The 14,873-nt window shown below is 41.8% G+C and overlaps 1 protein-coding gene across 2 annotated transcripts in view; it reads left to right on the plus strand.

Annotated features, from left to right (window-relative positions):
- The first annotated feature begins 13,214 nt into the window (after positions 1 to 13,214).
- Positions 13,215 to 14,873, plus strand: part of slc6a11b (solute carrier family 6 member 11b) — a 42,741-nt gene continuing 41,082 nt past the window's right edge. Inside the window, exons 1-2 of one of the 2 annotated variants that reach the window (XM_047348505.1) lie at positions 13,215 to 13,494; positions 13,965 to 14,192. In XM_047348505.1, the coding sequence (XP_047204461.1) occupies positions 13,982 to 14,192 (211 nt within the window). In that variant the 5' untranslated portion in view covers positions 13,215 to 13,494; positions 13,965 to 13,981. The remainder of the gene's footprint in view (positions 13,495 to 13,964; positions 14,193 to 14,873) is intronic. The other variant, XM_047348506.1, reaches the window with a different exon arrangement.

Raw genomic sequence — 14,873 nt, forward strand, 5'->3', positions numbered from 1 at the left:
AACAAAAGCAAAGTGTACCGGAGTCAAATTCCTTGTTTGTATGTACGAACTTGGCAATAAAGCTGATTCTGATTCTGATTCTGATGACAGTAGATGAATGGTTTGAATATTTTGTATTTTGTTACAGGCATACAATGCCATCCTGCAACTGTTTGCTGGTTGCTCTTTGTTTCAAAAATATGCATGTATGTGTTGTTAATACATGCAAAACAGTCAGGAAAAAAGTGCCGTGTTCAAGGTTGAAATAAAGAGTTTTTCACTCTATTGCACACAGGTGACTGTAATGTGTTTTGTGGAAATTCGGAACCGGAATCCACATATGTAGACTGTGTTTTTCTCCAAAAGTACATAATATCAAAAGATGATGCTTAGTTTTTGTTCTAATTAAGTTCCAATAAGTCAAAATAGCAAAGAAAAAGAAAAATGGATGTAAAAAAACACCTTGGGCCTTAGGAGGTTAGAAGTTTGAATTACCTCAGGTCGGCCAAACAGCAGCTCCTGCAGGTACCAAGGTCTAAGAGGAAACTCAGAGGGGACAAGGCCTTTTCTATTGTTGCTCCTGAATTGTGGGATGACCTATCCCTGCATATTAGAGAGACTCTTTCACTGCCTAGTTTTAAAACTCGTCTTAAAACCCATAAACCCATTAATTTTCAACATTAATGAGACTTGCTTTCCTTTTAATTTAAAAAAAAGATTTTTACACACCAGTTGCAGTTTCTGGCACCAGGGTTACAGCATCAGCAGCTCAGGCAGGAATGCCGCTTTTTTTCAACAACCCCACATCATAAATCTCCTCAATCATGCCTAAATCCTGCCTAAATAGCCACCGACACTACCACTGATCCACTTTGGGGGGTTTCACCTGAACAGTACATTTTATTATAGGTGCAGCTATGTTACATATGACATGTATTTATAGTTAATTTAATTTTCATATGTAGACTTACCAAAAACGGTAGAATAAATGCCTGCTAAATATAGGAGTAGTTGTTCCTTTGACAGAATATTATCAGTTTTTGCTGCCGTATACTTTATAGAGTAACACAAGCTGATGTTGGCTGGTTAATAAGTGGGGCTGTCTGCTTGCCTAGACCATTTAGTCAGCAACTTAACAGACATGCTGCTCTGATTCATGCCAGCCTTAGTTTTAAAACAGCATTACTGTAAAGAGTGAGGAGTAGTGCTCAATGGGTCTCCACTCTGTGACCGTTCATGTTTTTTAATAACCAGAAATGTTTCCAAACTGCCAAATATGTTAAAGGCCCTTATCTTAACCAGGTGACCAGCAGTGCATAGCAAAAGATGTGGGAGGGCCAACAGTGCATTATTGTGTGCATTGTGCAAACTCTGGTCTCTATGGCAGCTTCTGAAGCACCTTATTAGAAGGGCTTTAAGGTGTTGGAATGATATCGTGGGACATTTGTGCAGTTCCAAAACAATCAGTTTTAAAGCTTTTAATTCCATTAATGACTGAAACTGGCCCATGCCTGGTAACCAGTGGGTTAAAACTGCTTTAAAAAATTGGCTCAGGGCTTCACAATACTTTTCAGAAAAACTGTCTTCCAAGCCTACAATGGGCTGTTACCAGAACCTTATGATCTACAACTAATGACAGATGGAGTGGGTGTCTGAAATCTTTGCTTTGCTTTGTCATATTCTGTACTTGTAAAAAGTCTGAGGCTGCTTTATTAAAGTGCTTGTACCGCCAAACGTTTTAATATTCAGCATAGTAATATCATCCCCCTCAGCTCTGTTGGCATGTGGCCTGGTGTGCCGCTAACAAGACTCTCTCACTACTGGGTGGCCTGGTTGGTAGCTGCTCAACAGTTTTTTGTTGCTAAGCAAAGACTCTCACAGGCAGCGTCTGCTGATATGTTTATAACGTTTGCTAAATTATTGTTTTGAACTCTTCCTGTTGTCACACTGCTGCTTCTCTGGAAGTCATACATTTTGTTGCTCACTATCACGTGCAGATGAAAGAGACGTGGGCTGAATGGTTGCAGCGGATTGGCTGCTCCCAGTTTGTTGAACCTGAGTTTGGGATCTTTTGCAGTGAGCTCTTTGTCTTGTATTTCCCCTCGTTCCTTTTCTCCTTGCTTTCCCTCACTGAATCTTTTTGTTCGTTAAAGCTGTGCACAAATGCAGTCCAAAGCCTTCTCAGTGAAGTGACCCATGTTTAAATGTTCTGGGGGCGTCCAGTTGAATTGCTCAAACAAATTGCTGTTGATATGAAGATGTGGGGGTGTCTCTGTTGAGACTGAGGTTCACACACTTGGCAGTGGAGGGTTGGCGTCGCAGCATGCTAAATGCCAGATTTGGCTGAGTTTTTGACTTTGTCTTTTATCAGTCAGTTTGTGTTTTTCTGTAGAAGGGACTTAAATTTCAAGCAAATACACCAAATGCAAATTAACCAAGCTATTCGATTCATTTGTGTCCTATAGAATGATGTTCAATGAAAAAGGCATCTACATGTTCACAGTCTAAGCATTTTCCTACATCCCTCTAACTTAAACTATTTGTGAGGTCCTGTCAAGCTGCTTGTTCCTGCTGTTTCAGTGGTTTTCACATCCAAGGAATCCATGGTCATGGTGCCATCATTGACCATTGTGTCAGAGGGAAATCATAGTGGAGCAAATGAGAGTTAGTGTGCACTTCACCGACTGGTGCAAAATGCAGATGTACAGATACCAGGATAGAATAGAATTGAAATATGGAATAGAAATATAATTTTTTATAGTCCCACAGTGGGAAAATGCAGGTGTACCAGCGTTTTCAAGGTGATTTGCAGTTTTAGCTTTCTACCACACACATTTTGTGTTGAAGTTTGGTCTCATTTGACCAAATCTCCTTCTTCCACATGCTTGCTGTGTCCCTCAAATGGCATGTGGCAAACTGTAAATTAGACTTATTTCGGCGTTCTTGTTTTCACTCTTTAATTAAGCCAGATTCGTTGAGTGGACAACTAATAGTTCAGCTGGATTTTTCCAACTGAGCTGTTGACCTCTGCAGCTCCTCAAGAGTCGCACACAGAACAGTTGCATTTATACTGTGATCAAAAATGTGGACTCTTAACTAATTCAATAAATTCTTAAGATAGTTGATTTCATTGGGTTTTCAGCGTAATAGGGGTCGAATTCAAATGCAACCCACAGATTTTCATTTTTAGCTCTTTCTTCCACTTCACTGTTGTGGTTAACTGTGTTTCTCTAACAGATAAAATCCCAATTAAATCCATTTAGTATTTTGTCACACTAAAATGTTTCAGATCAAACATAACCTAAATATATACAAAAACTGTCTTTTAACCAACATGCTTTACCAAAAATATTTTTTTTATTATGAATCTGTAATGAAGAACATCTCCATCGTTCTTCATCTCCAGGTAGCAAACTTCAAGGTGTGATTGGTTTGGCACAGAGGGTTTTTTTCTTTCTGCAGAAGCTCAAAGAGGAACTTGAAACAGATTTTCTAGTAAACAGAGAAGAGCACAAGGTGAGAAACAGGAATCATAAAATTCAGCAGGGAGAATTGATACTGCCATGCAGGGGAAGAGAGACTGTCTAACAGCTCCTTAAATACAGCCAGCATGATGACCTCAGGTGTGCCAATTGCTGCCTGTTGGCCGCGACCCGATCAGCAGAAGAAAAACACCAAACGCAGCACAGCCCAGGAATCTGGACAGTTTACATAAATTTATACATTTAACACCACATATTTACCTATACTGTAAATCAGACTAAGGTTTTTCTGTTTTAGGTCACTTAGGACTACCAAAATTATTTCTATGATCTAAATGACAAGACGGCATTTAAAAAAAAATGTTTTATACTTTTTTCGAATTAATGTAAATGCATTTCCTTAGTATTCTTTTGAATTGCATTTAAACTATAACTTGGCTTAAATGTTTGTCATGTTTGTTAAATGTTAGACTGGAGCGCCGGCAACAATCACGGATGCAAGAAAAGTTTGACAGGTTTATTGAAACTATTGTCCAGCAGGATGGTCCTGAGTTCATGATGGAAGGCCCAGATCAGCACTGGGGAGGAGAGGCAAAAATAGGTGAATTGAGAGAGGTCCTTACTGTTGTAGGTGGTGATGCAGTTCCAGGGAACGTGAGTCTTATATACACTTGGAGGTTGACAAGTGCTGGTGAATGGTGGCTGGTGTTGCTGTTTCTTTCCAGAGTAGGAGAACGCACAAACATTCTAGGGTAGACAGGCAGAGACAGGCAGGTAAGTGAGTGATGTTGTTGAAGGAGTCCAACAGCTTCACACAAAAGGAGGGAAACCAGAAGAGCAATGAAAAAGATTCACAGAGAGAGTCTTCAGAGGATTTCTCCAATAATCCCAAGGAACGAGGAAGCAGAGCACAGAAAGCCAGGAACTGAGCATGAACGAGGGAACTGGTTCCTTCATGGAAAAAACAGCAAAGGTGAGTGCCAGAACTTCGAGGAAAGCAATGACAGATTGAAGGAAAGCCTGATTACCACACATGAGCAAAACAATCTGACATCTGCCTCAGGGAGTCTGCTCCTCTTTATGCTCATCCTGAGTCGGCTTGATGACCTGCAGCTGCGGGGGCCCACCGGCCAGTCATATCCTGCAGTGACAGAAGGTAAGGAGAGGCACACGTTCACACACCAACCTGCACCCAACTCTGTAGATATGACATTGCTTGGATTTTGGTCCATGTCTCCTGACAGAACTGGTGTACCTGAGTCGGGCTTTGTCAGGATCTGGGTTGTGTTTGTGTTTTTGCGCTTGCTACATGTGCTCATTTTCAGATGGTGCTGGAGCTCTCAGGTGTGCTGGGTGACAGGTGCGACTTATTTCCACTGATTACTCTGAGGAGTACTAAGCAGGAGGCTGCCAGCACTTTGATGCCAGAGTGGTTTGCCACCAGTGGTACAAGCTCGAGCCAAACACTAAATGTATGCTTCGTTCTTCATCCTCGTGTAACTTTGTCTTAGCTCCTTTCGCAGATTTTGAAAGCCTAAGCTTTGGATCTAGATCACTGTGTACTGACTACGTCTCCGGAGGTTACTCTGAATGATCAAGCCTATCTACGCCCTGTGGATTTCATATCCTATCTCCTGTTTTCGTTTGGATTCGCATGAAGCTGGCAGTTTTCCTGCTCCCGTCGTCTCCTGGACCAAGTCCACCCTCCAACGTAAGCATCTGAACACCGGACTGACTCCTGTCCGCACCGAGCTCACACAGAACAGCACCCAAGAAACCTTGTACGGACTCACCTTCGTTAAACCTGGATCCCGAATCTCTCCACCCCTGGCGTCTTGACCACAGCTACCTTGTAAGCCGAACTCATAATTATATTATTATATTGTTCTTAGTTTCATTTACTTTCCGTTCCCTGTATTCACTCAACCTCTTCCCCTATCTCCATACAGTGAGATTTTTGACCATTACCTTCCTGATTATCATCTTCCAAATAAACAACCTTTTTATTCATTCTATTCTCCGGAGTGTTCTCTGTATGTGGGTCAGATCTTTTGCAAAGATAATGACAGAACACTCTGGCCAACAAGACCCAGCAGAAGCACTCCGGAGAACTCTCTCTGAACATGCTAACCAGATCCACTTTCATGATTCCTCTCTCTGTTCCCTTTCAGAGCAACAACGCCAGACTAATCAACAGCTAGAACAGATTGCCTCCATGTTACAACAAACCCTAGGTACTCCATCTACCACACCTGCAGATGGTGCTACTGCATTTCCGGTATCCCAACAGTTACCTCACTCTCGTGACGTCACTTCCCCTAATGCGGATAAGTTTTCTGGTGAGGTGGGCAATTGTGGGGGATTTTTGCTTCAGTGTTCTTTGCTTTTCAACCGATCCCCCCGCTCTTTTCCCCATGATGACGTAAAGATTTTGTATGTTATTGGATTACTGACTGGCAAAGCTTTACAGTGGGCTGAAGCCCGGTTTCCTGATTGCAGGGAATTTGGTTGTACTTTTGAGGATTTTGTTAAAGAGTTTAAGAAGACTTTTTCCCCTGTATTAGACAAGTCTAGTGCTGGTCGACAGTTGAGGGCCTTAAAGCAACATCAGAGACCAATTACAGTTTTCTATCGAGTTACGTACGTTAGCAGCCACTTCAGGCTGGAATAATTAAGCTTTGAAAACCACCTTTTTGCATGCCTTAGATGATTCACTAAAGGATGAATTAACTATGATTGATGAACCCCATACCTTAGATGAGGTTATTTCTTTAGCAACCCGAGTTGACAACAGAATTAGAGAGAGAAGGAGAGCCAGAGCAGACAAATCAAATTACAACCCCCAGCTGAAGATTAATTCCCCAACCTATGCCAAGGCTTCACCTCAGCAACTAGTTTCAGAACCTGACCCCACCCTGGTGGGACGCACACGTCTCTCTTTTGAAGAGAGACAGAAACGCAGAGTATCCAAGCAGTGTTTTTACTGTTGTTCTTCAGATCATTTCGTAGCAATTTGTCCAGTCTGCCCCGGGCCGTTAAAAGACAGGGTCCACCGGCTTTGAAGGGGGGATTGGTGGACGACCTTCAGATTTCTAAAGCCCCCAGATTCAGTTTACCTGCTACCCTCATAGTGAACCAGCATACTATGACCTTATCTGCTCTTATTGATTCTGGCTGTGAACAGAACCTTATAGATTCTGAGTTGGTAAATTAGGCAGGTATAGAAGTGGAACTACTTGAATCCCCACGTTCAGTTCTAGCTCTAGACGGTAAGAGGTTACAGCAGATAACTCAACGAACCAAGCCAGTTGAACTTTTATTGTCTTGCAATCATAGGGAGATGACATCCTTTTTTGTATTTCCTGTGTCCCAAGGCTCATTAGTTTTAGGTTTCCCCTGGCTGCAAGAACATAGTCCACATCTAGACTGGTCTAAGTGTCGCATTGAGTCCTGGTCCACTAATTGCCATTTATCTTGTCTCCAATCTGCTGTTTCCCTTAGTCTGCTGCAGCAGGCCAACAAAGAGGATGAGGAGATTGATTTGACTCATGTGCCCCTTGAGTACCATGACCTTAAGGGAGTATTTAGTAAGAATAAGACCCTATCCCTACCACCTCACAGACCCTATGATTGCGCAATCAACCTTCTTCCCGGTTCACCTCTGCCCTCTAGCAGACTCTATAACATCTCACCTCCTGAGCAGAAATCTATGGAAGATTACATAAATGACTCTTTATCTGCAGGTATTATTCGGCCTTCCCCCTCACCACTTGGGGCGGGGTTTTTCTTTGTAGGTAAGAAGGATGGTTCGTTACGTCCCTGCATTGGGGCTTAAATCAGATCACCGTTAAAAATAAGTACCCACTTCCTCTCATCACTTCCGCTTTTGAACCCGTTTATGGTGCCACCATTTTCTCCAAGTTAGATCTTCGTAATGCATACCATTTGGTCAGGATTCGCCAGGGGGATGAGTGGAAGACGGCTTTCAAGACGCTGATGGGCCATTTTGAGTATTTGGTCATGCCTTTTGGACTATATAATGCTCCTGCTGTATTTCAAGCCTTAGTTAACGACGTTCTCAGCAATTATTTGAACATTTTTGTTTTTGTATACTTGGATGACATTCTGATTTGCTCAAAGGACATAAAGGAGCATCGCAAACACGTTCGCCAAGTTCTTCAACGTCTTCTGGAGAACCGCCTGTTCGTAAAAGCCGAGAAGTGTGAGTTTCATCAGTCTTCAATCACTTTCTTGGGCTAAATCCTTGAGGGTGGATGAGTATGTTCAGATCCAGAGAAAATAAGAGCAGTGCTGGAGTGTCCGGTGCCTGACTCATGCAAATCTTTACAGCATTTTCTAGGATTTGTTAACTTTTACAGACGTTTCATTAAAGACTACAGTCTCGTTGCTGCACCTCTGACTGCTCTGACTTCCTCAAAGATCTCCTTCTCCTGGTCGTCCGAAGCAGCTTTTCGTGCTCTCAAGGAGAAGTTCTCCCATGCCCCCATCTTGGTCCATCCAGATCCCTAAAGACAGTTCATCCTGGAAGTTGACGCCTCTGACATCGGGGTCGGAGCAAAACTCAAAAGAGGGGAGACTTCATCCTTGTGCTTTTTTTTCTTGCAGGTTCAGTAATACTGAAAAGAACTATGACATGGGTGACAGAGAGCTGCTGGGGATAAAATTGGCCCTTGAGGAGTGGTGCCACTGGCTTGAGGGGGTTGAGCATCCCATCCAAGTTTGGACTGATCACAAGAATTTGGACTACCTACAGGCAGCTAAAAGACTTAACCCATGTCAGTCTCGTTGGTCCTTATTTTTCTCTGGTTTTGATCTTTGCATTTCTTTCAGACACGGTCCAAAAAATACTAAGCCGGATGACCTCTCCAGACAGTTTGCCACAGACGATTTGGTGAAGGAACCTGCGCCCATCTTACCACCCAGTTGGACGGTTGGCGCACTTAGATGGGAGATAGAGGATACTGTACTAAAGGCTCAACAATAGGAACCTGACCCTGGCAATGGACCGCCTAACTGCATCTATGTCCCATCTAAAGTACGATCCAAAATAATCGATTGGCTACACACAGCAACATTTTCTGCTCATCCTGGTGTTAGTAGAACTATAGCATTATTTCAAAGAAGGTTTTGGTGGCCATCTATACACAAAGATGTGAAAGAGTTTGCTCAGGCTTGTGCTACTTGTGCCAGAAATAAGTCTTGTAACCAGTCTCCCGCGGGTCTTCTCCAACCACTCAGCATCCCAAGTCGACCCTGGTCTCACATACCTTTGGATTTCGTTACTGGACTTCCCTTCTCCTCAGGTATGACAACAGTTCTCACTATTGTGGACCGCTTCTCTAAAGCATGTAATCTCATTCCGCTCAGAAAACTTCCTTCAGCCCTTCAAACAGCCAAACTCCTCACAAAACATGTTTTTTGCCTCCATGGAATTCCGCAGGACATCCTATCAGACCGAGGCCCACAGTGCATCTCGCAGGTTTGGAAACAGTTTTGTTTAGCTCTCGGAGCTAAGGTTTCATTGACCTCAGGTTACCACCCTCAGTCTAATGGTCAGACCGAAAGATTAAATCAGCAGCTGGAATCTACCTTACGATGTCTCACATCCACTAACCCCTCTGATTGGTGCTCATACCTACCTTGGGTTGAATATGCATTCAATTCTCACATTTCCTCTGCCACTGGACGTTCACCTTTTGAGGCCTCTCTTGGTTATCAGCCACCCCTGTTTGCTGCCAATGAAAAAGATATCACTGTCATCTGTCCAACAACATATCCGCCGCTGCAAGAACATTTGGAGTTCTACTGTTCAGAGGTTACACCATACTGCTGATCAGAATAAACGTTTCGCTGATCGTAAACGCAGACCTGCACCTGAATACCAGCCTGGACAGGTATGGTTGTCTGCACGAGATATGCCCCTTAAGTCTATGTCACGGAAGCTTTCACCTCGATTTATTGGTCCCTATGAGATTGAGACCAATTAGTCCGTCTGCTGTTTGTCTCCGTTTGCCTACAAGTCTTCGTATCCATCCTACATTTCATGTGTCCCAGATAAAGCCAGAGGTCTCAAGTGACTCGTTTTTGACTAGTACGTTCCTGATTATCATCTTCCAAATAAACAACCTTTTTACTCATTCTATTCTCCGGAGTGTTCTCTGTATGTGGGTCAGATCTATTGCAAAGATAATGACAGGCTTGGGTGCTGCCTTTTCAGTTCTGCCCAAAACGTTTTATGGGATTAAGATCAGGACTTTCTGATGGCACTAAAGCAAAGCAAATCAAAGCAAATTCCTTGTACGTGTGAAACACTACTTGGTAATAAAGGTTTTCTAATCTGATCTGATCTCATGTCAACTCCAAAACACTGAGTTTGTTTTCCATAAGCCACTTTAAAACTAACTTTGATGTATGCCTAGAGTTACTGTCTGTCCATTCAGATGACTCATTTGTGCCAAAGCTTTAACTTTCTGGTCAAAGTCTTAAAATGTTGCAGTGATATTCCCACATATGTTCCTTCCTCGTGATGGAATCTGTTTTGTGAAGAGCACTTTGTGGGAAGGCACCAACACAACATTATGCTGCGATCCCTGCACTTTATAGTTGGGATGGTGTTGTCTGGCTTGCAATCTTCACTCTTTTTCTTCCAGATTTAATGATGCTCATTTCAGCCAAACACTTCATTTTTCGTGTTATTGTATCACAGGGCATGTCTCCAGAAAAATTAAGGTTTTTAGTTACAGGGTGCATTTCCAAACTGCAGTTTGGCTTTTTAAGTTCTGTTAGGAGTAATGGCTTCTTGTAATGGCTGATTGGCCTCTCAACCCATGTAGGTACAAGATTAGTTTCTGTAACGATAATGGTACTCTCTATCAGCTTCAGCCAACATCTTTAAGATCTGTTTTGCTTTCATTGGGGGTTGATATGCAGATTTGAAACCAAAACACATCAGTCTGGGGCAGGAAGTCATCAGCTTCTTGCACAGTATGATGGCTGGACATTCCCATAGTGTTTATAATTGATTATAATTGTTTGAACAGATGAACTTGGCACCTTCAGGCATCTTGGAATTACCTAAGGATGAACCAGAATGATGTGTTTCAGTGATAGACAGAAGACATTTTGTAGACTATAGTGTCACTGTTTGCCATTCCATGCAAACCGTATTTAGATATTTTGAGAAACTAAAATATTGGTTTCTGAAGAAGTGTACCTGCAATTGTTTAGCTTTCATTCTTAAGAACTCACCTTCTGATACTGTCATGAGGAGTGACATGAGTCTGCTTGAAAAGCACAGCAAGTACTTGCCAGCCACAATGGGTGGCCATACTTTTTATGCAGGGCACTTCCTTAAAGCTTCTAATGACGAGTGACCCTTGCGTGAACGAATTCTTAGGGACTAGGTCAGGCTTTTAGATTCAGGGGAGTTCCTAGTGCAACCGTCTATCACGCCTGGAAACCAAGCAATCAAGTTGTGTATGAACAAACTTCACAACTTTCTAATTCAAGCCCAAAGGGAAATGATTATTTTCCCAGCAGCATGGGTTATTAGGACTTTATGATGGGCAGATCATTCATCATTACCCACTGACAACAATGTTTTTGCGAAAATCCATTTGGATTGAGCATTTGTGTGCAGAGTGACTTCAGGAGAAGACAAAGAGTCCTGAGTTGGTATGCTGGGAGCAACGCCTGAGGAACAGCCACTCTAACAAAGAAAACCAGACTGTTGACAACAATCCATAAATCAAACGGGGTCGGTGCTTTTTTGAGGATTAGGGGTGACTTCCCACCGGACTTAAACCAACGAGCACATTAAATAAGAAAAAGAAACAATTATGTATGAAAACCCTTTCAGTATTATTTGTGGTGTCTGCATTTTCACATTTCATAAAATCTGCCCTGTGTTACTGAGGGCTACGATAGTCTAGAGACGTAAATAAAAACATTTAATTGGTAATTTTCAATAAATGTTTAGTAAAGATACATTTATTTTGTATGTAATGAGCTCACTGCATGAGAGCATCATATGTACTAAGATAAGATTATACAGTTTATTTTCACTGTTGACATAAATTAAAATTCCTAGATTGCAAACTAATGTAAATTAGAACTCTACCCACACATATTAATAACGCAGACTTGGTATTGGTTTGTTCACAGCATAGTTAGAAAAAAACAATGTAGCTCATAAATTAACACCGTAACGGCAACCTTAACAGGTTTATGATTGGTTGGCAGCAGATGGAAAAATCAATTCAGACTCATCTAAAGTTGGGTCAAACCGATTCATGTCTAACAGCAACAATTTTAACCATTTAAGAGAAAAACGGCATCCATCCATTTTCTATACCTGCTTAATTCTTTGGTGGTCAGTGGGTGAGTTGGGGGGTACATGTTGGCAGTCTTTCACAGGGTAACACAAGGACATAGGACAGGATGAACTCACTCTGTCACTCCTAAGGGCAATTTAGAGTGACCAATTACCTTAACATGCATATTTGTGGACTGTGGGAGGAAGCCAAACTACTCAGAGAGAACCCATGCATGCATAGAAGAACATGCAGAAAGGCCCTATTTGAAACCAGGACCTTCTTGCTGCAAGGCAAGACTGCCAATGACAGCATCACTCTGCAGCAATCCAGTTCAATTCGGTTCAGTTCAATTCAATTCAGATTTTAAATCCATCCATCCATCCATCCCTCCCTCCCTCCATCCATCCAGTTATCTATGCAGGGTCGGGGAGGGGCTGGTGTCCATGTCCAGTATTCATTTGGTGAGGGACAGGCACATCCTGTACAAGTCATCAGCCTTGCACAGGGTACAATTTAATTAATTTCAATTCAATTTATTTGTACAGTGCCAATTAAAAACACACATCATCTCAAGATACTTTAAAAGGCACAAAGACCAATTTCAAATTTAAATACATATAATACAGTTTGGCCAATTAAAATTACACCAGTCCATTCTATTGTAACCTAGCTATGTTGTCAGATTTGCATCCAACTACATACAGTCCAATTTGATCCCAATTTTATTACACTCAAATTCACTAGATCATTAAACACTAATTGTTAAAAGCTTGTCTGAGGTGTTCTAGCTAATTACATCAAGTGGTTGATTTTGCAGCAATCCCTTCTACTGAGCAAGCCAGTGGAAACAGTGGACAGGGACAACTCCCTTTTAGCAGTTGGAAACTTCCAGCAATAACAGGCTCAGTATGGATGGTCATATGCTGCTACCAGCTGGGACTAAGACGGGGAGCAGAAGGACTGGTCAAGGAAAGTTAATTAATTAATTAATTTCTCTGGCCCTATTTTTTGAACATTGAAGGAAAAGCAACACTCATGAAAAATGCTTTTATTAGAGAAGTAGATTCTTGTTTTACTTATTAAAAACATTGAAAGTCTAAACTAGTTTGGAACCAGATTGTCCCACACATACTCTATCGCACATTTGATTGGCTGAGGTCTCTTTACCCTCTCCCAATGTGAGTCACATTCGTCATGTAGTTTTTTTGTCTGTAAAATACATGTTGATATTAATTATTTAATCACCCTTTCTGCGTTATAACTGCTATAAAGAAGATGGCCCTAATCTTTTGTGTCCATGTTCTGTCTGGTTCCCCCGCATCCTGCTCTCCCTGTGCCGTGGTAACTGCTGTGAGAGCTGGACTCGTTACCAAATGGCTTTCATCCAAGTAGAGGCGCCTGAGAGCGCACAGCCCGCTGAGTGGGAGCGCAGTTGCAGGTTATCCATCGCCTTGTGCAAGTTGTGTACCGTCACTCTGCCGCCTCTGGGATCTTCCTTTATATAGATAGAGACTTAACAAACCCATCTCATTCATCTGCGGGTGCAGATTGTTTTCCTTTTTATTCTTTTGTGCCCTCTCTCCACTCTGCACCCCCCTGATTGGGCTTTATTCATCCTGTGTGTTTGTGAAGGGGATTGTTACTGCGCATCATTGCAGGAGCCAAAAGGAGGTTTGCCACTGTTCCATAGGAGACTGGTGAGTCCTTCTTCTCTCTCTGCATGTTTTAATATTTTAACACCTCCAGGCTGCTAATCTAAAGATACTGTAATGCTTTTAGTTGGTTGCTACTAACCGATGGCAGCATATTACACACTTTCATTAGTTTTGTGAAAAATGGCATAAAAGCAAGTGGGGTTGTTTTTTTGTTAAATATTTCATATTTTAAAATACTCTAATGTGTGATACTGTTGTTAGAGTTTAATCCATTAATAACCTTTTTTACAGTATTAGGTTTGTGCATTCTGAAAAAATAAATTGCTGTCACTTGGATCAAACCTTTATACCTTTATCAGAAAAACGTTTTACCACATTGGCACATTTACTTTGGCTCATTTAGACGATAATCTGAATGTTCCAGGAAATTTACATGTTCTGAAAATTATTCAAAATCGTGTTAAAAGTTCTAATGCCACCTTTATTCAGTTCTTATTGGTTTCCCTTCTCAGCAGGCTGCCCGAGCGTCATGACAGCAGAGAAGAGTGGGCCTGTTATAAATGGTAAACCAGAGGATGGCAGAGACCCGGACGGGTCCAGTTCCAGCCTTGACAATGACGGGTACAATGAGAGGGGCATGTGGAACAACAAGATTGAGTTCATCCTGTCTGTGGCTGGAGAGATTATTGGGCTGGGCAACGTTTGGAGGTTCCCTTATCTCTGCTACAAGAATGGAGGAGGCAAGCTTTGTTTTACCTCTGCAGCTGTAGGATGAACATTATTTTTCATCTTCCAAAGGGGGTGAAACAGTGAGATACAATGCCTTGCAAAAGTATTTATACCTATTGAACTTTGTCACTTTACAACCACACACATTAATGTGTTTTATCCAGATCTTTTGTGATAAACCAACAAAAAGTTGAGCATAATTGTGAAGTGGAATGTTAAAAGAAAAACTTGTTTCCTATTTTTTTTTTTACAAATTAACAAACTTTCTATGGGATTTGTCTCTAACAGCTTCGCAAATCTACTCTACAGAGTGACCATTTTTCCCTATTCTTCTTTCCTAATAGCTCTAGCTAAGTCAAACTGGACGAAGCTCGTCTGTGAACAACAAATGTCAAGTCCTACTACAATTAGCTCTGAACTTTGACTGAACCATTCATAAACATTAATATTTGTTTATCTAAACCACTTAATTGCATTCTCCAACATGTTTTCTTCCACCAATTCCCATGTATTCAACTCTAACCATCTTCCAATCAGCTCTGACCAGCTTCCCTAACCCTACTGAAGAAAACCATCCCCACAACATGATGCTGCCCTCACCATGTTTCAGGGCAATGGGCACTCATAGTGTGTAACATGTTGGTTAAAAAGTTTAACTTTGGTCCCATCTGATAAAAGCACCTTCGTCGACA

This window comes from Girardinichthys multiradiatus, chromosome 20 (assembly GCF_021462225.1).
Source record: "Girardinichthys multiradiatus isolate DD_20200921_A chromosome 20, DD_fGirMul_XY1, whole genome shotgun sequence".
Taxonomy (NCBI): Eukaryota; Metazoa; Chordata; class Actinopteri; order Cyprinodontiformes; family Goodeidae; genus Girardinichthys; species Girardinichthys multiradiatus.